Source organism: Thunnus maccoyii, chromosome 10 (genome assembly GCF_910596095.1).
Source record: "Thunnus maccoyii chromosome 10, fThuMac1.1, whole genome shotgun sequence".
Lineage (NCBI taxonomy): Eukaryota > Metazoa > Chordata > Actinopteri > Scombriformes > Scombridae > Thunnus > Thunnus maccoyii.
The window spans coordinates 14,176,582-14,202,413 of NC_056542.1; the positions used below are offsets into that span (position 1 = coordinate 14,176,582).

A 25,832-nucleotide genomic window follows, 5' to 3' on the forward strand; every position below is an offset into this window, starting at 1 on the left:
ATCTGAAACCCTCTATGCAGCGAGAGGGAGAGTTGTTACTAAATTACAAAAAATGATTAGCATATAAATAAAATATACAGTATTTCATTTAAAAAAGTCATTATATTAACACAAAACACTAATAATATGTATTATAATATGTACACATCATTTTACACACTCATCCATAATTACAGATCAGTGGCTATAAATTCAGATTAAAGATATTTGTGGTTTAACAAGCCAGCTGTCTACTTCTTCCCAAAATATCTGTACAAAGACGTCTGTTTATTCTGTTGGCAAAGGTTCTTCTCTGCTTTTGTAAGCTTTAGCTTTCCATCAAAAAGCCTAATTTGTCCCTCTGCAGTTCACATTCATAGTCTGAATTTTCCAACAAGTCCTCCAAATTAAACAACATTAATGCTGTCTGACTGTCTGTGATCTCAGATTGTTGACTGACAGTGTAGTTTTGGATCCAGTCAGTGACTACAAGAACCTTCAGAGCTACACCTGACTACACTCCCCGTCTTCTTGCTCTGAAAATCCATGGATATCCCAAAAGGCCAAAGATCGGCTGATGCCCTCCAGAAGTCCTTCGCTTCCAGGGTGTAAATGATCCATGACTTCATCATCATCAAAGCACCAGCCTGACCAGTCCACATTTACACCATTTGTAAAGACAACACTAAAGAAAGAGAGAGAAGTCATAACTGATTATTCTTTAACACTTACTGTGCCGTTAGTTCCCCCACTAATGAATATTGTGTGTCCAGTATAGTGTCTCTTCCTTCAATATCTGCCTCAAGATGGATAATGCATTTCAGATTTTGTTATTATAAATAGATGGACTAAAAACTGTTTATGAAGCCTTTACATCTTGCCAAAAAAAGATGTATAAAATACCTCTAAGTAGTACTGGCACAATAGTAATAGTAATTAATACAGTTTTGCATGGTGTTCAAAAATGCAAAACCATTGGATATCATGAAAAAATTTTAAAAAACGAAGAGTTTCAGTTCATACTCAATAAATATACTCTATAGTACACTAACAATAAGAAAGAAATGAAATTAGCTATTTAATAAAAGTTTGAAATTGAGAATGAGATTGAACTGGAGGCTGAAACAGACAGCATAACTCTCTCTTTTAAGTTTGTTTTCAAATATATATATATATATATATATATATATATATATATATATATATATATATATATATATATATATATAAAGAGCTTTTTGCAAATGTTTTTTTGAGATATGAAATACATTCAAAATGCAAATTGTGACTTAACACATTCTTTGTGGTGAGAAGCATGAAAAACATCGGGTAATTTCAAGTTTCCATTCTGACAGAACAACCTGTCCATTACCAGCCTACTCAACTCATTTCAATAGTAGAGACTTGACAGCTTAGAAATATATGTCCTGATTAAGCAAAACCGCAAATGTAAGCACTATTTAGAAAAAGTACATTGTTAATAAGGATATGCTTATTATGATGGAAAAGAAAATCATCAAATATACTTTGTCTGCATTGTCAATCTTGTATATTGTGCATGTCACGTAACCGGCAAGTACATGTATTACATCAGTAACGGTAGAAATTTTGGCTCCACCCTTAAATACATATACAAATGGTTAAGTCTCCGTCTAGCATGTTTCTAAAACTGGGGCTTCATCTACATGCAAAACTGTGGCTTTCAAAGCTCACGCATGTGTCTGTTCAGTCGTACAAAGATTGAGATCAACTGCTGAAGGCACGGTCGAATTGGAACAAGTGACTCTTCAGTCACATGTCAACTGTGATATTTGCACGTTTTCTCTGATATTGGATGTATTTTGGACATAATTTAAAAAAATATCTTCATACATGGTACTGTGCAAAAGTTTTAGCATTATTCATAATGCAAGACCATCAAGGAGGTGTCTGATCGGTCTCAAATTTTTTCTGCAGCATGACAAAGAGCCCAAACACATAGCCAGAGTCATAAAGAACTATCTTCAGCGAAAAGAAGAACGAGGAGTCCTGCAACAGGTGGTGTGGCCTCCGCCGAGCCCTTATCTTAACATCATTGAGTCAGTGTGGGATTATATGAAGAGACAGGAGATACTGAGCCGCCTAAAACAACCGAAGAACTGTGGCAAGTTCTCCAAGATGCAGGAACAACTTACCTGCCAAGTACCTTGAAAAACTGTGTGCAGATGCACCAAGGAGAACTGGTGCTATTTTAAAGACGAAGCGTTGCCACACCAAATATTGATTTCATTTTGTTTTTTCTGTTTACTGAACTTTGTATGAAGTTAATTGATAAATAAAAACTATTCATGGCATTATTATTTCAAAGCGTATTCACTTTACTTTTAGTAAATCTTTTGCACAGTACTGTATATCGCCTGTTTTAGTAATCTAATTCTTATGTGCACCACTTGATTAATGATTGGCCTTTTATTATTGATCAACTGTATTTATTGTTTCACTTTTTAACTGCCTGGTTAAACAGGCTCTTGAGCTATGCTATTGCCTCCTTTGAAATGTATTTTGTCTGTTTGTGTTGGTATTATAAATGTATTATGTACTATTATGTTAATGTATTATGTCTTTTAGGGATGCGCGATACTGGATTTTTTTTGCCAATATCAGATATATTTTCCATCTCATTTTTGCAGATTGCCAATGACGATACTGATATATGCACACATTTTTTTCCACCTGGCTGAGGAGACTATTATACATGCAATCATAGATTGTACTAAGTATGATCAAGAAAGACAATATATGAGGGAAGAACTTAGGAAGACTGGAGTTCAGGAGCTCAGCATTAAAATTTTAATGAATCTGCCGAGTGGGTCGAGCAGTAGAGTTTTCTTTGAGTTTATTTAGGATTATTGGTTTGGATTTAATCTCTGGTCCACACGCCGAAGCACAGGGTGGCGGTAATGCATCTAATACATTGGTTGCCAAACGCCGTTATTTTCCTACCTTTAAAGCGTCTTCCTCTTGGTTTTACTCAAGATTAAGTCCAGGGCTCTAACAATGTCACAGGTGTTTCAGTTTAACCAGTGACCGTGTTAACCGGCAGCTTTCAGCTGAATGAATGCATCGTGGTTGCTTATAATGACGGCAGCTGACTCCTAAAAACCTTATCAATTTTACTTTAATCAATCAATCATTATCATAATCATTAATGCCGGGACTGAGAAGCAAGTGGAGCCTGCGGAGGAAACACCGGGACCATCAGGGAGAAACAGTCCACGGAGGGAAGCACAGCCAGGTGGCAGAGGAGAAGACGACAAATCAGACTGTCATATCAGCAGAAATGTTCATTTCGGACCAATGGCGATATTTCATTTTAAAGCTTTTATTGGCCGATCCTGATTATCGTGCATCCCTAATGTCTTTTATATGTCAACTGTTGTGACGTGTCTGAGTTGTATACTTTTTACCATGCAAGGACAACCACACCAGTTATCTATCTATCATCTCTCAAATTAAAATCCATACATTTCTTAGACATGTTAAAACTGTTTGATAAGACATGAAAATAAAGAACAGTTTGTCTTTCTAACCTGTTCCTCTTGTCATCGTCATCTCCATCCACCAGCTGCTCCTTCCATCCTTTGCTCACCGTGAGGGCTCTGTGTCTCATCAGCTCCACCTCCTCTTCCCACTCCGTGTCTCTGTCTCCATCACTGGGTGACGGTGACGGTGAAGGTGTGGTGGAGAAGGAAGGAGAAGGAGAAGGATATCGTGACCTGAAATTGGCCATTTTCAAATTTCGGTCCCTTTTTAAGCCATCTCGGTCCTTCAGTCTGTCCTTGGCTCTTTCCAAAAGACCCTCCAGAGGTGAGGGGTGCCCGTTTGGATTATGTGCTGAGATGGGAAAATGTGTGTCCTCAGCTTGGGGCAACGTGTAGAGGCTACTAGAGGGCAGAAAAAATTTATGCCCTTCTTGAATGATGATGTTAGGGATGGAGGAACTCCTCTGTGTTTTCATTTTGGGCCTTTCATTGTGGACGTTAAGATCCAGCAGCTCAGGTTCAGATAAGGTTTGGGGGTCTGGGGAGTCCCTGTCATGCACGTTCCAAAACATCCCTTGATTCGGCCTCAGGGACCCCAGCTTTAGCACCCTCTGTGAGTCTGAGCTCTTGGCAGAGGAAACAGGGTTCCTCTTTATATTCAGGTTGCAGTCAGAGTCAGAGTTGGAGGACAAGTTGTTGTTTGACGCCTGTCCTGAGTCCTGCAACAACTGTCTTGACATCTGAGTAGACAGGCCCTGATAGGTGCTGACTGGTCTCCTCCTTCGTAACCTTGGTGACTTCAGATTTTTGGAGAAACCCCAAGCCTCTGAAAATGTCTCCATGTCTCCAGACTGGATGTAGCTGGAATTTCTCATGGTGTACTGGTTAATGTACTGGGAGTTTGAGTCCCTCTTTGTTGATATCCCTCTGTCTCCTGGTACTCTTAAAAACTCATGCCCTGTCCTGGATGTTGTTGGTGGGACAGGAAGGTGTAAAGTGTTGGGTTCGTCTATTGGATAGTCAATATCTGGATATTCACCTGTTAAGAAAGCATGTGGTCCAATGGTGCTGTGTCGTACTGGATCCACTGCAGTACTAGAAATGAAATGATCATCTAGATTAGGTGCAGACTGAGCTCTGTGGTTAGGGGTCACCCATTGCTCCTTTGTCGTCAGAAACATTTTCTCTTCTTCCTCTGTATGGATCCCACCTTGTTCTTCGCTCACTCCCATTTCTATCGAGTCATGCCCTTTGACTGTTTGTTGCCCACCAGCAAAGCTCTTACGTAGTGCTTTATGGTGATTGGCGTTGGGCTGTGATTGCCAAAAAGCTAATCCAGTATGAGTGCCCACATTGTCTTGAGATTGATACTGTTCCTCTGCTTCTTTAGATGCCAACGTCCCATTTATTGACTTGGGTATGATGAGTTCGTCAGTAAATTCATCCACAAAAGTCTCGTTCTCTCCGGTTAGAAACGATGTTATTGTCTCCATATCAAGTGTCTTGGCCTCTATAACTGGTCTGTCCTCCAGCTGCTGGATTTTCCAGTTCTCCAGTTGTCTGTTGCTCTCCGTCTCTCTCAGGTTCCTCAGTGTTTCCTGACAACATAACAGAGACAAGATGAATCAACGTTCAGCAATGACAACAAAAAGACTATGAGTAAACAGCCAAACTTGCAGCTCTGTGAGGCATCGCTGTGCTTTGAGCTAAACACTAATGTCAACATGTTAACATGCTTTCAATGACGGTGTCTAGAAGGCAATATGTTTACCATTTCAAACCTTAGCGTGTAAGAACGCTAACATGTGCTATTAGCTCTAAACACAATGCGCAGCTGAGGCTGTATTGGACAGATTGAAATTTTGACCTGATGTGGCGCTAGATGAAAAGTTAAAGGATCACCAAAGTTATTAAGTCATCCTGTTTAATAGGTGTGTTCACTCTGAATGAAAAATGACCTCTTCACCTGACCTTTCACTGAATAAGTAAAAACTTTGACCTGCTGGTGGCGCTAGTGGAAAAGTCTCAAAATCACTAAAGTCAGTGGGCATATTTCAGTCTAGAAAAAGTGGTGGATGGACAGACTGACGGACAGACTGACATTGCCATCCTTGGAGCGATGCCACCAGTGTAGCTGCAAATTTAACCACAAGACTATTGTCAATTTGGAAGACTTCGTCAGAAGTGTCAGTTTTTACCTTTGCTTGGTGAATTGTGGAGACCCATGTGGAGCAGCTCTCTGAGGTGCTGGCTGCAAATATGTAGACATTCATAGCGCACTGAAGCTCGCCTACCTCCACAAGAACAAATGAACCTGAAAGATGAGGAGGAAAGATTTAGGGATCCATAATATATCTGCACAGAATCCAACTGTCTGGCATCTTGTCTTCAAGAAAAAGCTACTCACTGCTGTCTTTCAGTGCTATGCAATACACTCTGTCCAGGGCCAGAGGGGGTCGAACCACCTTCAGTCGCTCTCCTTTCTTCTGCACTTTTGTCATTAAAAGCACATCTGAGAAAAGTAGAGCCACCACCTCCAGCTGCATCACATCATGTGTGAGAAAAACACGACAAAGTCAAAAAAGTAGTGGAGGGACAACCTAAGGAGACAAATGTACAATAATTGAGCGCACCAGCTCTGCTCACCTTGCTGTCTTTTCTACCCCGAATCTTCAAGTTCTCCTCTAGCAGCAGCTTACGCACAACTCCAGGACCAACCCCTCCGATGGGGCATGTTAGGTCAAACTGGCAGATCTCTCGGACATGCTGTCAAAGATATATGTTAGGAAGAATCACCAGGAGCAAAAGATAGAATATAATTATATTTAGGCAGAATCCCGTGTTTTACAGTGTTTTATTACATTGCCTTACATCCTGAATGATCTCTCACATCCTGTCTCCTCTGCAACATTTTAGGCCGTACAATACAATGAATTGTTGACAGACACAGTTTCACTACTGATCTTTTTCTAACAGTATACCTACGCAGTGTGATAAATGCTAAGGTTCATGGTTATTTTACATGTGCAACGTGTGCTTTGCCTCCATTGACGATCTTTTTGACCTCAAGCTTGGCTTAATAACATTTAAATGATCTACAGTGCAGAGAATATTCTTATATTTTATATATTTTTTTGACTCCAATACATTCACACAAAATATCTCATCTGAGTTTGTGAGGGACAATCTAAAAGGCATTTTCTCACCTTGTCAATTTCTTCATTTATTCCCTCCACCTCGTATCTCTCCACCCTCTGAGCAGAGATGGAGAGAGCGAGCTCCTCATCCTTTAGCCTTAAGTAGTCATTGATACTCTCCAAAAAACTGTTTATGCTGGATAACTGGACAGGACCAGGAGGAAAGAGAGTTAGCATGAGTACTAGGAGACTGCACTGTAAAGCACATGTTATTTGTGCTAAATTAGTCAAGTAAGACGATTATGCTTCAAAATGTCTCACCATGCCTCTGAGTGTGTGCTGTACATGAGGGTTCTGGGTGGTTTTGAGCACAGCCTTAAGCAGCAGGGGGTATTTTGTGATCCTCTGATGGGGTTTGGCCTGCATGTCCCCGAGCCGCATCCGCTCACACTGAGGGTGAGTCTCTACCCACTGGATGGGACAAAAACACAAGAATATTGTCTTCACTAAATACTTTTTAAATGAAGAGTATTTTTATTAAATAGTGTCTTGAAACCATGAATGATATAATCTTTTTTTTTTTTTTTAAATTTTGTTAATTTATGCTTTTAAAAGCATAAAACCTCAACACTAACATGTCTTTCCAGAAATGAGCTAGAATGAAACCTTTAATAGAAAAGTTACCAATGACAACTGTGACTTATCCTGATTTACAAGATGGTTGGTTTCTAGAAAGATCTGTACTTCCCCCCACAGTATCAGAAAGGTGACAGAAGACTGACTGATCAAAACAAAGACAAATCAAACTACGTCACACAAAACAAAAACAAGAAGTATCACGGGGGGCTCTGTGGAATGTTTTTGTTTCGTGTGATGCGTGCGATGAGGCAAGTAGACCCTTTAACACCCACTACCATTTCCTGCTAAATCTGTCTTTATCTGAAAAAATATCACTTCCCACTCAGGTTAACAAGCATGCATATGACATAAATGAAAAAGCAACTGTTGCATATACAGTACAGTATCTGTACTTGGCTCTATAGACAGGGGACCACTTTATGTTGTGCAGCAAAAACATTTCTGTGTTTAGTTTACGGAGGTCTTAAGTTAACTTAACACTCACATGTTTTCTCAGACCTTTGAGTTCCCTTAAGGTTTTATGTTTCACTTTCTATTCTTCTGTTTTTTCCAACTGTTCCTTTACTTATTTATTTGTGTATGCTTATGGGATAGTATTGTTATGTTATCTCCTCTCCTTTTTTGCTGTTACCATGTTATTTTTGTTATTTTATTGTACAGCACTTTTGTCAACCCTGGTTGTTTTTTTAAATGTGCTTTATAAATAAACTTGATGTGGTTTGATTTAGTTTTCCAGGCATTGTGTAACTGTTTCAGAAGTTCTGCAGGGCATGCTTGTCGTGCTGTGCACTATTCCCATAAATGTCCTGCAGTCAGTTTAGTGAACTAGAAATCCTTTAAAACGCTGTTAAAGCTGAATCATTTGGAGAAGACGTTGGTGTGAAGAAGTGGTTGCCCGTCAGGAAGCAGCTATGACACCTCGCCCACAAGTTATGAAAACATCACAAACCACACAGAGCCACTATTAAGAACAAAACAGTTAGTTATGACATTGAATTCCATTCAGGTGCAGTCGGTGGTAATAATGGGCTAAGTGTGGGAGTGGTAATTTGAGAGTATGTGTGCAAACTTTCATCTTCACATGCATACGCCTTTGTGTTTGCGGGTGTGCTTCTTGTGCATATGGATGTCTGCTTCTCATTGTACCTGGACGTAAGCGAGGAAATGTGGGTTGCTCTCCATCTGTCTGCGTGTGAACTCAAGGTTGTTTTCCTCTTCCCAACAGTAATGCAGATATGAAGAGAAGCGCTTGTGGAACTGAGGACAAAAAGACATAGATGAACATATGATAATGTGGAAAATAATCTATTATAAGTAAAAGACCTGCATTAAAAATTTGACTTATGTAAAAGTGCATAAGTGTTATCAGTGAAATGGATCAAAATTAAAAGATCTAATTAATGAGACAGTATTATATCATCATATATCACATTATCTGATTATTATTACTGATGCATTAACATGTAAGCAGCTAGCAGATATGGTTCTGCAAGATCGGATATTTTGGTGTATATCAACATAATTTATAAAAAACAGGGTTACCAGTATGGCCATTACAAGGTCCATTGCATAATCTTAAACTACATTATACATGGATATCTTCTTTTATCTAGTACACTGAGTTAACTAATTTATGACCACTTAGCAACTATATTTAGCATTAAAGCAAATTGTCCTCATCCTTGAATCATTTAAAGTGTTTATTGTGTCTGTGGGAACAGCCTTTACTGCACATAAATAATGCACATCATTGGTATCTGCCTCATAACCATTGTTGAATATTATTCCAGTTCTTTGTGCTATCTCTTCTGTGAGTCTCATCAATGTCAAATAAGGCAGAAATACCATGAAGGTAATCATTAAAAAGCCAGGATTCATCATGCAGGGAAAGTTTATTAGTAAATTTATGCAACTCATCTGCAATTTAGCATTTCATGTTCTCAAAACATTTTCTGAAAATAAAATTTTCTGGAAAAAAATTAATCTGCAAGAAACAATAACTATCAGATGAATGTAGTGAAGTAAAAAGCACAATATGTCCCACTGAAATGTTGTGGATTAGAAGTATAAAACAGCATACACAGCACTGTATAATACTTGAGTTAAAGTACTTGTTTTTTTTTCCCACCACTGACAGACAGACAAACACCTACGAATGTGTTTGAAGTGCATTTTGCAGACAGCGAGCTCTTACCTGCAGGCAACCAGCCTCTAACCTCATGGGGTCAAATGGCATGCCTGTGGTCCGGACTTCTTGTAACATGGGATAAATCACCTCCTGCCAGAACAGCTGGTGTGCACTGAGGATAGAGGGGAGGTTGGAGAAAAGTAGCTCGGGCGTCACCTGGTACAAGAGGAAGTCAAAACAAAAACAAAAAAAGATATGTGTTAAAGATGAGCTCCTTTGCTTTGGTGTGACATTTTCCATTTTCTCAGTGGAAATCTTTTGTGCTACATTTTCCACTTGTATTCTCTAACAGCTAGAGCGGATGTTCGTATTGTGTCAGCCAATATATGTCAATGTTATGCAGAACAGTGGAAAACAGGCCTGCAGTGTATGTCAGTTGTGCAGCAGGTTTGTTTATTTCCAGTCTAGACTGACCTCCAGAAGAAATCCACGCTGATGCAGGTTGAGAAGAGCTGCAATGACCAGCTACGAGAAGCAGACAGAGATTTGTTAAACATGATGTGGAAAATCCCCCCTCAAATAAAAATAAGTTTTGTATTTTAATGAAAGATGATGACGGCAGAGTGACATCGTACGTCTTTAATGATAATTAGCTTATTGATGTAGGTGAGTTCAGTGTGGACAAACTCCCACAGTGCCTCCTGTTGGTGTCTCTGAATCTTAGACATTGTCTGGCAGTGAAACCAAGACAGAGGAGGACAAAGGAAAGAGAAGAAGAAGGACACAGTTACTGGGATGCTTTCAAAACATGCAAACTGATTTTCCATAAGAGCTGGAGAGTCATTTAAAGGCCCGTACTGAATGAGAGTGCACTATATCTGTCCAGTTTTTCTCCAGTGTGGTTCCCTGACTTTCCTCCTTCCACCTCCACTTTAGACTGACTGGCACACCGTAGGCCTCCAAATCCTGCTTCAGCACATCCAGCTGACCCCGCTCCTGATGCATTGGAAAAAGACATCGAGGGCAAAAACAAAAAGGTAGAAGGATAAGAGCACAAAACACAGAGGTCAGGATGACAGAACATGCAAATGCTGTCATGACAAATCTTTAATTCCTTAGAAGTGATGATTAATAGTTGTTGTGAATACTTGTGGTCAGATGTAACATCTAGTGTACCAACAGACCAGAATAAGTACTGCTTCAGTTGTTTCAGTAGATAAAGTGGGTGGTTAGAGCAAGTCTGTATCTGTGTCTAAGTGTGTCACCATGTACTGTGATGAGCTGGAGACAACGTAATACCTCAGACGCCGGGTTCTTGTCAGATGCTCCTTGGCTGAACAAGACTTGTCTCAGTGCAGCTCTGTTTTTGGCTCCTGCAGATGCTCCTTTAGTCACTGTTGCAAAGTCAGTCACAACCTTCTGCTTGGTCCGCCGCTGGAGTTGGAAAATGCAATCAGATGTTTGTGTATTTGACATTGTGCATTTCACGTGGGCATAACAGAGAATCACATTTCAAGATTTCAAAGATTATATCAACAAACATTCATGAGATAAGGATAAGGAACTGAGCAATACATGAATCTACACTATGCTTATTTGTTAAACGCAGTATTCAGTGCCTCTGACATTTCATCTGAACTTCCAAATAATTTTTAACAGTTGGCACCGTGAGATGAGTAACATCCAGGTGTGAAAAAAGCGTTCAGATCTTTAACTTCAATCACAAGTAAAAATCCGACATTTAAACTCTTACATAATTGAAAGTACAGAGGTGTTATTTACAAAAAGAACTGAAACTAACAAGTTGACATACTTGTTATGCAGAATGCCATCTTTCATGGTGTATCACAATAATACATTACATTATCACTATCACACTTTCTTGTGTGAGCAGCATTTTTATATTGGTGTTTAATGGTGTTTAAATGTTTAATCTGCAAAAACATCAATCTTAAAATGATATTTGTGTCTATAATTGAGTCCTAAAAGCTTATTTTGTAGTGCAGTGAAAGTATTTCAACCTGTTTTTAATTTAAATCAGCGTTTTAAAAATATGTCGTAGAATCTGTATCTTGAAACAAGAAAGAATGAGGCAACAATGCTGCACAAAAGTGATGAAAAAGTTGAGAATTTTAGAAAATTCTGTAAACAAGTGGATTTGGGTTTAGTAGGAAATATTCCTACTACAATGGCAGCTTCTTCACATTTTATGAGAAAATAGAGTTCAGCTCCAAACTTAAAGGACTTGATGAAAAGGAGGTTTTTTTTCACTGAACTATGCATCGTGTTTTAGAAGCTCAATAATATGCAAAACATGCAAAATAAATAGTACATAAAGGTGTCAGATAGATGTAGTGGGGTAGAAGTATAAAACAGTGTAAAACTGAATACCGAAGAAAAGTAAAAGTACCTCAAAACTGTATTAAAGTGCAGCAAAGTAATAACTTTACTTTCCACCACTGGTAATATTAACACAGGAAGCTGCCACCACCCTTCACTTGCCTGATATCCAAGCGTATTGAATTTGTGTTTCTCTGCTGACCCCCTGTGGTGGAGATTTATCTCTGCAGCTGTTGTTGTCACATCACCCACATCTGCCACTCTGGTTTCCCCGTCCCCGCTGTCTCGCCACTGCACTGATGCCTCTTCCATTGGTGATTCATTTCCCCCACTGTTGTTCACATGTGGTGCTTTTGAGGAAAGGCTGAGGATAAGCACTATGAGTTACTCATTGCCCAAACTAGGTGTGCGAGGGCACACAGGAGAACAGTTTCCAACAAGGAAATGCTTTAAAAGAGACGCATAGTGAATCAAGGACAGAAAGGAAATACATTGAGTGCTTTATTGTCATTTTAAAAGGTTTACTTTCTACTTACTTTACTTCCTTTTCAGTGTCAAAGCTTTATTAATTAACAAATACAGTTGGCAACAAAAGAGTAAAAGCTGATTTATTATAAACAATGGATTTATTCTATGGTGTAAGACAGTGTGGTTTGAGAAACCTGAAAACCTAATAATTAAGAAATGTCTGCTTGTGACGTCCGATTGCAACAGTCCAACCAAATTTCCCCCCTTGCTGAAGAGCTACAGTCATCCAGTAATTGAAAAAAGACAAATTATGTGTAGCTGAAATTATATTTTTAATATTTATTATATTTTCTGCTTTCTTACTCTGCCTTGTGACCCCTCAGCTTTCTCTTGCAACCTCTTGTGCAGACTGGGAAACACTGATTAAAGATTAAATATTGTCATTTAGGGCCCTTATATTTGTCTCACTGACTCGTGGTTTTCTCTATAAACTGTATACCCTCAGTACCGTGAGGTGTCAGTCAGGTAAGCAGTCAAAGCAGTAGAAATAATCACAGTTGCATCCTACAGACAGTGAGGTTCATTTTAACTGGATACGGATAGTTTCACATAGCCACAGCTCCAGTTACACAGCTGTGTGGGTCGCAGAGTAACTCTGCAACTCACCTGACTTTAGTTCACACAACCCTGACATCCCAACTTGCAGCATGTCCCGCTGCAGTTTTACATTACAGCGAAGAATGTGTCTCCCTTCTCAGGGAGTTACTGTATCTCAGTGAAACATTTCATGGCCTGCAGCCATCTGAGAAGACATTTTCACACACTGCCGAGTTACTGCTTTTTCTCAAAAATAGCAGGGTTCATGCTATATAGTAGGTGAAGTGCAGGATTACTGCTTTTACTTGTAGCCACAATCATATTTACACATTTTTTAGAAGTTACTGTAAAAGCAAAGACACTCACAAGAGCAAACATACTGCAGACAGGTATGCCGCACTAATCCGCTCATGCTATACTGTCAAACATCAAAGTCTGACGCAAGTGCTTTCATCACAGTGTCGTACCTGTTTACAATCACTGTCTGTGTCCCACAGTAACACACTAAAGATGTCTGAAAGGAGATTATACTGGAATTGTAATACTTTGAACTATTCACAGATCGATAACAGGTCTATAAAAATAGTCTTTCTGGTAGTTTTATAGCTTCAGTGACTCAACAAATCAAATGCTACAGTACAGTCTATGAATCCACACAGCAGCTTTAATCTGAGGATGACTTATTATAGTGAAGACATGAAGCAAAATGCTGCTCTGAAATACTGAACACGCTCACCTTCTTACACTACCAGCTATCCGTTTAATAGATAAAATGATAGACTTTACCTGGGCTTGGTTGGATCCATTTTGTTTCACACAGTCATCTTTGGTTTCTGTTAGCTTTCTCCTCCTTCTCTCTGCCTGGCTCGGTCCCTCCCTCTCTTCCTTTCACCTGTGCCCCTGCCCTCTGCAACTGGCCCGACGAGAACAACTGGATTCTGCAGCCAACAAATCAGTGCTCAGGGCTGGTTAATGTGTTACAGTTAAAAGTGCTTAGAGGGGCGGAGGTGGTGACTGATCCCCTCCAGGATGATCTATTGTTGTTTCTCATCAATCAGGGTTATTGATCACCATGAGCAAACGGGAGGAAATAATATTTTATAGGCGAAGGGAGTCTTATGTCTTCACATAGCAAAGCAGCAGTTGTTTTTGTCCATTACATAACAGAGAGAGGCAGTCATTGATGCGAAATCAACCGTGAGAATATGTTTAATCATGTCGTGGGATGGAAAACAGAGCAGGTAGGAAGAAGTGAGTTATGGGGAAGTTGATAAGGACAATGAATGTAAGTACGGGAGAGACTAAAAAAGGGGTAAAAAAAAAAAAAAAAGACAAGGACTTGACAGGTGAATCTACATGAAGGAAAGAGGTAATTACAAATGTGCCAAAATATTTAAAGCTTCAAGTTGGAATGTAGACTGGCAACATGCCTGAAGATAAATACACGATTATATCCTCATTAACACTCACACATTTCTACTGTATCCACACACCCCAACATGCATTCCTATAGTCTGTTTGTGACAGCTGTCTGGAGCCTCTAGACAGATTTATGCACAATTCAGATACACACATAAAGATACATATATATTTTTTTATTATTGTTTTGGCAGTAGAGAAACATTTGTTCGACATTTATTGTTCTCACATTAAATGGTGTAACAAATAAAATATATTACATTTTCATACAAAGTGCTTTGGAATGACACTGCTTCAGTCTGTCCCGATGTGACTGATTCATATCTGAATCTACAGGCTGAGACTGGTATTCTCAAGGTTGTTTGACTGAAACAGACTGAGACAAGGCGTGTCCCATTTTCTCTGACAGTCCTGAATAATGCTTCTACTGTATGATGGGGCTTTAAAGAATGCTAATGGGGCTGTGAAAAGCCAACGAGATGTGTCAGGGGTCTGGTCTACATTAAGTAGAAACAACACACTTCACTAGCTTTCTTATTGTTTCTATAACAATTTAATTAGGGGACTATAATTACAAACAGCCACTGTCTATTACAACTTCATCAATTAACTTTATAGCCCATGCTGAATAGTCAGCATTTAATTTTGCATTTCCCTATGAGAAAATTCATGAAAATGTTGAAAAATCAGTTTCCAACAGTGTCATTGGTGACAATAGTCAAGAGCAAGAGCAGTGGCTTAGTTGGCCTAACAAATAATAGAGTAAATGCAATGCTGTTCTGCTCAACACAAAGTAGATAAAGGTGTAAGACACAGTACGTACAACAGCAGACAGCAACACACAAATCATGCATGTTGTGCAATATACAGGAAGAAAATTTAGCAACAATACATCTTGATGAAGGCTCTATCAGCCTTAAAGGATTAGTTAGATATTTTGAAAAATAAGCCTATTTGCTTTCTCGCCAAGAGTTAAATGAGAAGATCAATACCACTTTTATGTCTGTATGGTAAATATGAAGCTGGAGCAAGCAGCTGGTTAGCTTAGCTTAGCATAAAGGTTTGCCTACTTCTGTCAGAAGGAAGCAAAATTCACCTTCCAACACCTCTAAAGCTCATTATCTCTAAATAGTTTCCAGTAAAACCAGAAATTGATGTTTTTATGCTTGTGTTTTTGTTTGGATCAACCAAACGATATATATATATATATATATATATATATATATATATATATATATATATGAATTTTTTTATAACTCACCCGTTTAAATTTTGTTAAGCCGTAAAGTTATGCATAATTAAGGATGTGGCCACTTTGAGTGACAGGTCGCTAGCCGCTAGGTGGCTTGTTTCAGCAAATAGGCTTCATTTGGCCAGCCTCAGCTCCATCTCTTTGCCCATTTTGGATTAGCCGAGAGTCAGGCGGAGTCAGGCACTGCCAAGATGGCGACAGCTGGAGCCGCCCACTTTGAAGTTCAAACCCGCTCTTCAGAAACCAATGGGTGATGTCACGGTGACTACGTCCATATTTTTTACAATCTACGGTCAATTGGTGAGCTTTAGAGGTTCTGGCAGGTAGATTTTGTTACCTTTAGACTATGTATGTAGAGTTTCCAGTTTCCAGTCTTCATACTAAGCTTAGCTAACCAACTGCTGGTTGGTTACATTCACTGTACAGACATCAGAGTGATATTGATCTTCTCATCTAACTCTTGGAAAGGAAGTGAATAAGCATATTTCCCAGAATGCTGAACTATTACTTTTTGATTTAAAACACAGTCATTGCTAACAGTCCTTCAGAAAGGCTGAATTTATAAGTGCAAAATGCCATTTTTCGGTACTCTTCCTCCTTAAACCATTTGATCCGTCGCTCTCAGTAGTTTGGCCCCATCATCTCAGGGAGTGATTGGCAGGGGGGAGGTAGAGTGCTCAGTGATGCTGGTGGCTTTGAAATTAGATGGCTGCGACGGCGTGTTGTGGCACTGTGTCCGTTGGTATACTCTGAGGCAGTCCGTGAGTGAGTCTCTGAGGAGAACAATACTTGGCTTTATGTGCTTTTTGTCCCACTTGGCATGCATTACAGGATTACTGAATGCCGTACTTTGTCTCCAGCTCTTCGGCTGCCTGTCCCAGGTGCATCTTTCTCAGTTTATCTAACAACTCCAGCATCAACGGCCGGTGCAGCATTCCACCTCGTCCTCCTGCGCCAGCTCGTGACCCTCGCTCTGCCCACACCCTTAGCATCTGGTAGTGAGCCTCCTGGCAGGACCGGTGATCCATCTCTGCCCGTTCGATGTCTGTATCCGTCACACCGAGAGAACGCACCAGCTGCTTCACCTGCAGCACAGGTACCAGGTCTAGCACCATGTAGATCAGGTCAGGGACTGCAGAAGGGAGCGGACAGTAGGGAGGAGGGATGATGATGAGGGGAAAAGAGAAAAGGATTAGCACAACAGGTTTCTGTATGTTTGAACTGACACACAGCGGACCATTGGTCAGGAGCATGCACATCATCAAATACACTCACTCTTGATTTCTAGTGGGACACAGTCAGGCAGATTGAACGGCTCCTGCTCACTCCCAGGGCTTTGGGGAATGGCCTTTAAACCCTTTTCTGAGGGTTCCTCACTTTGGACCAGAACCTGCAATGAGACAAGGGTAGATATAAGGTTATTGACTGTAGATGTACATCCAGTATAGAAAAGTAATCACAGACAGTTAAATCACTGTACTTCAAGTGACTCCGGGGAAGAGACATCAGATGATTGGGAGGTGCGTTCCTGCAACTTCTTCTTGGTAAGCCATTTTGTGATCATGTAGGTGATGAGAGATGCCACCGCCAATAATACTATTGCCACAGTTACACCTCCAGCAATTATGTTGGTAAGAAATCTATTTTCACTCTTAGGAACTTCTGAAGGGACAGGAGGGACACACAGGGAAAGACATGAAGATGGATTCACATTAGAAATGCAATTATGTTTTTAAACAGTCTAAATTACATTCATTCATTTATAAAGAAGCCAGAAGAAGTTACTGAATATCTGACCAACTCTCTCACAGACTGTTCTTGTCACCTTTTTGATGCTAAACAAGAACATATGATTGTTCAACCCACATTTGATCCTTTATATCAGACTGCTATTCAACATCTGTCATCAGTGCAGTTGTAGTTCTGTATGTATCATTTGAAACCACATAATTACACCAGATTCTTGTATAATTCATAAGGCCAGATAATTCAATATATTCAAGCATTTTTCCAATCACAAACAGCAGAATTTATGGCTAAGTAGAGTTTGTCACCAATATTTACTATAAGGTTGTAAAAATCCTACAATAAACTGATGTGTTCACTCTTTCAAATGAAAGCTGGACTGAAAAATCCCAAAATCACACCTTCTCACACATCCCTGATAAAGGGGCTCACCTGTTGTAGTCTTAACTGGCAGACAGTGGTTTTTGCACTCAGATGTACAACTGTGGAGAAGAAGGAGAAACTTTCACAACACTGAGGAGGAAGTAGCATATCGTAAGAGGAACTGATTAACACAAAGGCTGAGACTCAGACAATGGCAAGTTCTAAACACTATGGTGACTATGAAATGACGTGTCATTTCATAGTCACCATAAATCATGAAATTACTTTGTATTGTACGTAGTTTATGCAAAGTGTAGCTACGGATCATGTGATCTATGGACAGTGGGTTTCTCTAGGCTCCCCTCTTTTTCTATTTTTGACAAATATGACTTTGTCTGCTGGACTGGAGGTATTCATCATTGAAATGATGTGTTCTGGGCACTGACAGAGCTCGCTTCCCTTTTCAAAATCTGCCAAAGTGAGCAATATTTCTAACAAAGAAAAGCTTTGACATTTAACTCCTTTGCCTAGTATAAGAGAGTTACAACAGACAGTTTGTTTGCATTTTTGTATTTTAATTTCAACCAAAGTGTGTTTCAAATCTACAGTAGTATAAAATGAATGTCTAAAATAAATAAATAAATATACAGTATAATATAGGACCTAAAAGGGAATGTTAATTCAGATAGTTCAGGGGTCCTCCCTCAGTAAACAAGGCATATATTGGGGGAAATAAGCTCAGAAGGCAGTACAGTCTATTTAAAGATCCCCTCCAGGCATGTTTACTGACATATAAAAATAATAAAGTAAAGTTTAATTCTCAGTGTTTGTGCACTGGAGGCTTCAAGTTTCCACATAACACTTGTGTATGTTGCATAGTGGACCACTACTTGTTGTGAAGTCATAAATCGTGCCTTAAACTCAGCCCTCTAGTGTCAAACTCTGAATAGTGAAGCTCAAACATCCAACTGAATTAACAATAAGAAAAACACATTTGAGTGAGTGGAGGGAGGCTTTAACAAACAAGCACTCATTTATTAAATGTTACAAAATCAGCATTCATCAGTAACCCAGTTTTAGTGTTTCGCAACTTCTCTCTTCTCTTGCCAACAAATGGAAAGACTGAAAAAAGTAGGAAGTTTGCTGCAAGTTTCAATTCAACAAACCAACTTCCCCATCAACACAACTTAAAATAAAAACATCACACACGCAGTCTGAGAACAAAGCCCACACCCAGTAGTATACTCACTTCTTGCATGGTACACACTTGTCGTTGAGTTTGTAGTAATTCACCTTACATTCACACACAGTGTCGCTATTTGGTGTACCTGTGCATGACAAGAATAATTCAATTTAGACTACAGTGAAGAAAATACATCACAGGCAGGAACTTTTACTTAGACATAAGTGACTATAATTTATTACATTGCCACATCTCAGGACTTACATGCTTGTTTTTCCATTTCATCAGGTCCACATTTTTGACATGTCCGACACTCAGATGTTCCTGAGTCAATTTGAAATTTATAAAAACCGTCTTCACAGCGACAAATAGTGTTTGAGTCGCTTTTACATTCTGATTCCACAAGTTCATGCTTTGCTGCCGTGGGGAAAAAGTTGAAAAAAGAGAAACAGAAAGCAAAGCAAACCATTACCTGATGCAACATGGGTAAATTCAAGAAGTGAAAATGACTTTTAAAAAAAAAAAGGTCATGTCAATCTACCTTTGCATTGTTTGCAACGGAAACAGTTGCGGAAGAAGTTCACCTGGGCCATGTACTGTCCAGCGGGACACTGCGTACAATTACTTCTTTGACCCTCAGCCTGACACTTTTCCACAAGCTTAAAACCTGGACAACATGACAAGAATAGATGGTGAAGACTATAGAAGTGAAAGTCTGCCTGTGTGATATTTCCAGCACGCTCCTCTTAATCACGTGTGGTGTGCAGGAGGCCACACAGTACCTGCAAGGCATTTGTTGCAACATATTCCGTTGCCATTGTCATAGTCCCCAGGTGGACACGTCTTCTCTAATGACACCAAAGTGGGAACGAACATGCACTGCAACACAGAATGCACAAAGTTGGTAAAACAATATCCTTTTTTTCATTTAATTTGCATTGATATCATCACAATAACAACAATATTATGTTTTAATGTCTTAGTGAAATACAATATCTAGTGAAGCACTTCAAGACTTTCTCACCATGAGGAGCAGTATTGTGCTAAAAGAGGCTTTTTTGTTCCATCTCCCACTGTGTCTAGCTCCCTCCATTGTCTTACAGGTTTAGCTCAATCCATCTGAGGCCACCTGCAAGGAAAACAATCTGTAAAACACCTCTGACAGCCAAAGACATACTAATAAAGTTATGTTAGACTTCTGCTGAATGACGAACAGACACTGTCACACTGTGGACACACACACACACACACAAACACACACACACACACACACAAACACACACAAACAAACACACACACACACACAAACACATACACACAACAAAATAAAACGAATCATTTTATTTCTTAAATGTACTTAATTTTAGGGCTGCAACTAATGATTATTTTCATTATCGTTTAATCTGCTGATTATTTCCTCGATAAATTGATTAATTGTTTTGTCTATAAAATGTCAGTCAACTCTTAGAGCTCAAGGTAACGTCTTCAAATGTCTTGTTTTGTCCGATCTACAGCAGTCCAAATCCCCCCAAAATTCAGTTCATCAGGTATGACACAGAAAAGCTTCAAATCCTCACAAGCTGCAGCAAATATTTGGCATTTTTCCTAAAAAAAATGAGTAAAAAGTTTTTTTTCAGGTATCAAACTAGTTGCCGATTAATTGTCTGTCGATCGACTCATTGATTAATCGACTCATCGTTGCAGCTCTACTTAATTTTATGATAAAATCCAGATTAATTCATCTGTAACTATGCCATAAAGTTAGGGTTGGGCATTGACAACATCCATTTCCAAAATTCCGAATCCAAAGGAATCATTAAGAAATTGTAATTTCGATTCTGCTTATCGGTACGTAAACGCGCTAAATATCTGTCAGGACCTGTCTACGTCATGCATTAACGCAACAGCATGTCGGTTTGTTTACATACGAGCAGGCATGGTCAACATCACAACAGTGCTGACAGAAAGTTGGACCACAGTAAACGCTCTGAAGTGTGGCTTCACTTTATGAAACTAAACGACAAGCCGAAGTGCAACGCATGTGGGAAGATAATTAGCTATAAGTCAGGTTGAACATCCACTCTGACCAAAGATTTAAGCTAGCACGACGTCGCTCTTCTAGCCCGAGTGTGTCATCAGCCGGTGTTAGCACTTCCAGTACAGTCAGGGATATCAAGCCGTGATACACCGTCTATGTATGTAAGTTACTGTTTCCTGTTGTCATCGAGCTGTCGCTTTCCCACTTTTTCGTGTTGCACGGCTCAGTATAGAAACTCCTCAGCTGAGATAATAAAATACGATCCAGCAAGTCCGGTTGGAGAAAAAGATTATTGCGTTTAAAGTCTGATCAGATAAACCCTACACAGCGGTTTATAATATTCACAGACTGGATTTTACAGCTCTGGGAAGTTATCATGCTGCAACCCTGTTTACTTCTGCGTACACGTGACGTTTGTGTCCGCGGACCTCCGAAAAAAAGGATGAATGGAACCGCGTGCGCGTCCGCGTGCAAGTCCATGAATTGGCCTTTACAATGATAAAACACTATATTATTGAGGGAAAGATGAGACAGAAAGTACTAAAAACAAAAGCAGAATGTTCAGTTAAAAAGACTTTGAATTTACTTATTTTAATTAAACAATAAAAGTCAAAGTAAATGCTTTGAAGAATAAAGATATTTTGGTTATCTTAACATTTGACCTCTTTTTTTCATCATATTGGAATCGAGAATGGGAATCAACAAGAACCGCAATCAATTAGCAGGATCAGAATCGATACAATTCAAACGATATCCAACCCTACATACAGTAGTTTATTTATTTACTGTTTATTTATTTAACAAGGTACTTTTTTTTTTTTAGCAAATAGTGGCTTTAGTCATCTATTTGGATGGTCTGTTGAGATATTTTTACAAATATCGGATCAATTGCCACCAATCATGGACCCACGAGTCACTTTTCATGTAGCAGCACTAACAGGTCACAGTTTGTCGCACATCACACCTCATGACACTTTTGCAGTAACATGCAAAAACATGTTAGTTCACGAACAAGTCCAACACCCTGCTCTCCCTTACTAATCCAAATCACCTGTGTAGACCTGTATAGGTGTGTCTGACCCTTTTCTCTCTTGTTTGTCACAGTTCTCAAAACCCTCCCACCCCCAAACCCTGTGGGTTTCCATCGGGTGCTCCGGTTTCTTCCCACCATCAAAGACATGCATGTTAGGGTCAATACTTCCATCTCAGTAATCCTCCTTCTCTCTCTTTCATTATAGGAACCACTGAGGGGATGATGAAGCAGAGAGCTCATCAAGACACTCCCCCCAACCCTGAGTCTTGACCCTCAGGTTCCTAGATGCTCCAGCCACGTCACGACTCCAATTGACCTCTTTCATCCCTCCCCTCATCCCCTTTCATCCTACAGTACACAACCTCGTCCAACCTCCGGCTCCTGTTCGTCCCCCAGGGCGATCAACCCTCTTCGTCCTGCTCCTCTACCCCAATCATCCCACCGCAATTGACCCTCATCCAATTCTTCCCAAATCTTCTTGCCAATAAACTATTCTTTTAAATACCGTTACTGTTTTTTATTATACAGACTGTATTGATTGCATGATTGCTGACTCTGCTATTTTGAACATAATAAATGTATTGTATCATGTTTGTTTAGCTTTTTTAAACTTTGCTTGGCTGCAGGGCCCCATTAGCCCCTCCTTCCCCCCACTTCCCACCCCATTCTCACACTGGTCTGCTATGCAGTAAGTTGATTAAACATGCAACATATACGTACGGTGAGGAGGTTCTTCAAACCAGATTTTGACAAAAGGGAGTCAAGTAAATGAAGCAGGGTCCACTTTAAGGTGATTTAGATGTGCATATGTACACCTGCAGTTGGCAACATAACACTTTAAACTTGCTGAAAGTCAGACCACATCTGACATTGTAGAGCTGAGCCTGACAAGCTGAGCCTGAGATGTGGTTAGAGTGCAGAATAAACCCTTCTGTTTTCAGTAACGACATAGTTTTTCCTCTGCCGGCAACCTCAGGTCACATTTTAATGTTTTTTTTAACCCAACAGCAGCGAGGATCAAAAGAAGAGAAGAACACTTTTCATTCACAATGTTTGTTTTGTGGTGCTGTAGACTTCTAGGGATTTAATAATTGAAGGCATGAATCTAAGTAGAGCTGCAATGATTACTTGGTTAATCAATCAACAGAGAACTGATCGCTGACTATATTGATAATCAAATAATCTTTCTAGGTTATTTTCTTAAGAAAAAATGTCAAAAATTTTCTGGTTCCAGATTCTTAAACATGAATATTTCCTGGTTTCTTTAGTCTTCTATGAAAGTAAACTGAATATCTTTGGGTTATGAACCGATGTGATTGTTGTTTTTCACCTTTTACAACTTTTTACAACTAATTGATTAATTGAGAAAATAATTGACAGATTAATCAATAATGAAAATAATTGTTAGTGGCAGTCCTAATACTAAGGAATTGTTTGAGTGATTTATTCATTAATGCACTAGTAATTAAGGGGTTTTAAAACCTTTTTGCATGATTTACTATACATACAGTATTAAATTCATCCAAATTCATCAAAACTCAACATTAATTGACTCCTGACTCTTGACCTAATTATCTCAATTACCAGCTCAATTCACCCAAATTACATATTTTTTCCACATATCACAAGTCATATTGAACAGTTCAATTAGTTTCAGAATAACCTGTTATGGCTTTTAGACATCCATCACTCATTTCTCTAATAATTTCTCCTGTCAACCCAGTTTAAGGAGGCGAATGAAAGTTTGTTGAGGTGCTCAAAGCATCAGGAAACTCTACATCAATCATCCTTCCTGAACCAATTCCCCACTTATTAATCAGGACGATCCATACATTTAGCTATGATCAAGTTTTTACCGCAACATATATTTTAACAGGTCTGTGTATCATCTCGAGTAGTGTTCTCTTGGGAGGGAGAAGTGGATTGTTTGACAGCTCAAAACGAAACTTACAATTTGTGAGGACGACCGGAGCAAGCAAAAAAAAAAAAAAGCCTCTCGTTAAAATGTGTTATTTGGTTGAAAGGTACATAACTTATTGTTTTATTTTAATGCTAAATAACATCTCTGAATTTATCCTTAAACTGAGATATAAAGAGATTAATGATAAGTAGCTGAACATAAAGTCAGCGGGGTCATTTAAGGTAATCTCGAAAATTAATATTAAGTTTCCTCACCACTGACAGCCTTTTAAGGGGATTTAACACATTTAAAAGAAATTAATTCAAACGCAGTGTTAACTGTTTAAATACGTATTTTTGTTGAAAGATAATGACTTACTTGGTTCACTGTCGTTTTAAAACAAACAAAACTTTTTCTTTTTTTTTTTTTGAGCAGCTGTTGGCATTTCGATCACTTCCCTGTCGCAACCGAAACAGACTCAATCAGACTCTTGACGACTTTAAAAGTAACTTTAAAATCTTCAACTCTCACCCTGACGACTTACTTACACTACAGGTAACGTTGACGTATGTAAGAACTAAATCTATACTGAACTTTTACATTTTTTTCTCGCGGGTTTCGGTTTGCTTAGTACACCACATAGACACCCACTGAAGCCTCAGAGCGATATGAATCTCCTCTTCCCACAAACTGTCATGCAGAGTTATTTTACCGTCACTTACCTGGACAACCAGTGGCAGGCGAACGATGTCACTTTACTTCAGGTCCATATCACGGCATGAATGTATATTTAATTGGACATAGGTCATTATTGTTTTTGCTGAAAGGAGCGGCGGCAACGTTGCCCTGCTCTCGATTGAGTACGAGCGGAGGCGGTTCCCCAACAGGAAACACTGCGTCACTTCAAGGAATTGTGAGGTTTGTCAGGAAAAAGGCACCTGTGGGAATGAAACACATTTAAACCTGTTTCGTGTGCAGCACAGACAGGTGAGATATATCTGCAAAGTGACTCACCGTCAGATTATTATCTTAATGAAGCGGATAAGAGACAGTCAGTTCCCACATCCGCAGATTTTACAATTTACAGTTTCATTTAGACGTTTTTTATCTAAAGCGACGTGAATGTGAGAGCTGATACAACACAGTGACTAGTCAGATCAGCAACACGATTAAGTGCCATAAAGTTAAGTTTGAGTCAGGTGCCAACAGGCAGTGCATAGAGCCCGACCGATATATTGCTCAGACGATATTATCGATTGATATTAGCCTATCATAGATATATCAGTATCAGCGTACATGTTGTCCGCTATGTGCCAATATATATATATTAAGTTTAATAGGCAATATTTTTTGTATATTTGACCCTTTTTCTTAATTCAAGTTTAATATATACGTACATATGTTGTTTTTTTTTGTTCTATGTGGGGTTTTTTGTATTTATAGTCATTTATTATTATTAAATTCCCAGTAAAGTTGACTGTTCCAGTGCACTTATGTCATTTTATAGAATAAAGTTTATTGTTAAACTGTAAAATATTATGCCTCCATTACATAGCTTTGTCACAAGTGTTTGATAACTGCATTTGAGGGATCATTGCAAAAAATGTGTGTTTATGTATATATTCTGTATATATAAGATTATCAGCTGATATATCGACATCAGAAGTTTTTTATTCCCTAATATTGGTATCGGCCCAAAAAACCCAGTATTGGTCAGGTCCTAGAATAGACAGTAAAAAAAAGAAGATTTTTCCTTTTTGTTTCTTTCCTTCAGTGGATCAAGTGCAGATGTGTTAATGAACAAGCTGGGTCTTTAGTGTTTTATTTAAGATTTAGAGGGACTCTGCGGATCGAACTAGTAACTTGTTCCACAACTGGAAACTACAGAGGAGAAGAGTCTCGCTAGTGACTTAGGACCCTGTTCTGGTAGTTGTACTAGTTGTAGACCTGAATCAGGAGCTGTTTTAGTTGCTGTATTGCAAGCGAATGTCAGGGTTTTGGTTTTGATGCAGGCAGAAACTCTGAGTCAGTGGAGGGATATGAACAGCAGGGTGAAATGTTCTGTAGAAACATGCCAACATTCCTGACA

General features: G+C 39.1%; 2 protein-coding genes and 1 long non-coding RNA gene across 8 annotated transcripts; 1 reads left to right on the forward strand and 2 right to left on the reverse strand.

Annotated features, from left to right (window-relative positions):
- Positions 1-48: 48 nt before the first annotated feature.
- Positions 49-10,880, reverse strand: plekhg6 (pleckstrin homology domain containing, family G (with RhoGef domain) member 6). The gene is made up of 13 exons (XM_042423645.1): positions 10,704-10,880; positions 10,263-10,400; positions 10,040-10,135; positions 9,879-9,929; positions 9,471-9,620; positions 8,423-8,533; positions 6,959-7,108; positions 6,707-6,841; positions 6,147-6,266; positions 5,908-6,040; positions 5,699-5,814; positions 3,549-5,098; positions 49-664 (listed from the first exon to the last, which is right to left on the reverse strand). Exons 1-13 carry the CDS (start codon positions 10,878-10,880, stop codon positions 484-486), a joined length of 3,108 nt encoding a protein of 1,035 aa, XP_042279579.1. The 3' UTR covers positions 49-483.
- A 4,633-nt stretch (positions 10,881-15,513) lies between these two features.
- tnfrsf1a (tumor necrosis factor receptor superfamily, member 1a) lies at positions 15,514-25,064 on the reverse strand. 6 transcript variants are annotated; one of them, XM_042423027.1, is made up of 10 exons: positions 24,466-25,064; positions 19,797-19,901; positions 19,555-19,651; positions 19,314-19,439; positions 19,037-19,189; positions 18,839-18,917; positions 17,659-17,708; positions 16,961-17,139; positions 16,756-16,870; positions 15,514-16,612 (listed from the first exon to the last, which is right to left on the reverse strand). In XM_042423027.1, exons 2-10 carry the CDS (start codon positions 19,863-19,865, stop codon positions 16,314-16,316), a joined length of 1,167 nt encoding a protein of 388 aa, XP_042278961.1. In that variant the 5' UTR covers positions 19,866-19,901; positions 24,466-25,064; the 3' UTR covers positions 15,514-16,313. The 6 variants fall into 6 exon arrangements, with proteins under 6 accessions (XP_042278961.1, XP_042278956.1, XP_042278960.1 ...); XM_042423022.1 differs by having other exon boundaries at positions 16,961-17,142; positions 24,466-25,062; XM_042423026.1 differs by lacking the exon at positions 24,466-25,064 and adding an exon at positions 24,122-24,445 and having other exon boundaries at positions 16,961-17,142.
- On the forward strand, positions 20,166-22,349 carry LOC121905091. The gene is made up of 2 exons (XR_006098338.1): positions 20,166-20,971; positions 22,049-22,349. It is a non-coding gene; the product is annotated as an uncharacterized LOC121905091 (long non-coding RNA).
- Positions 25,065-25,832: the final 768 nt, after the last annotated feature.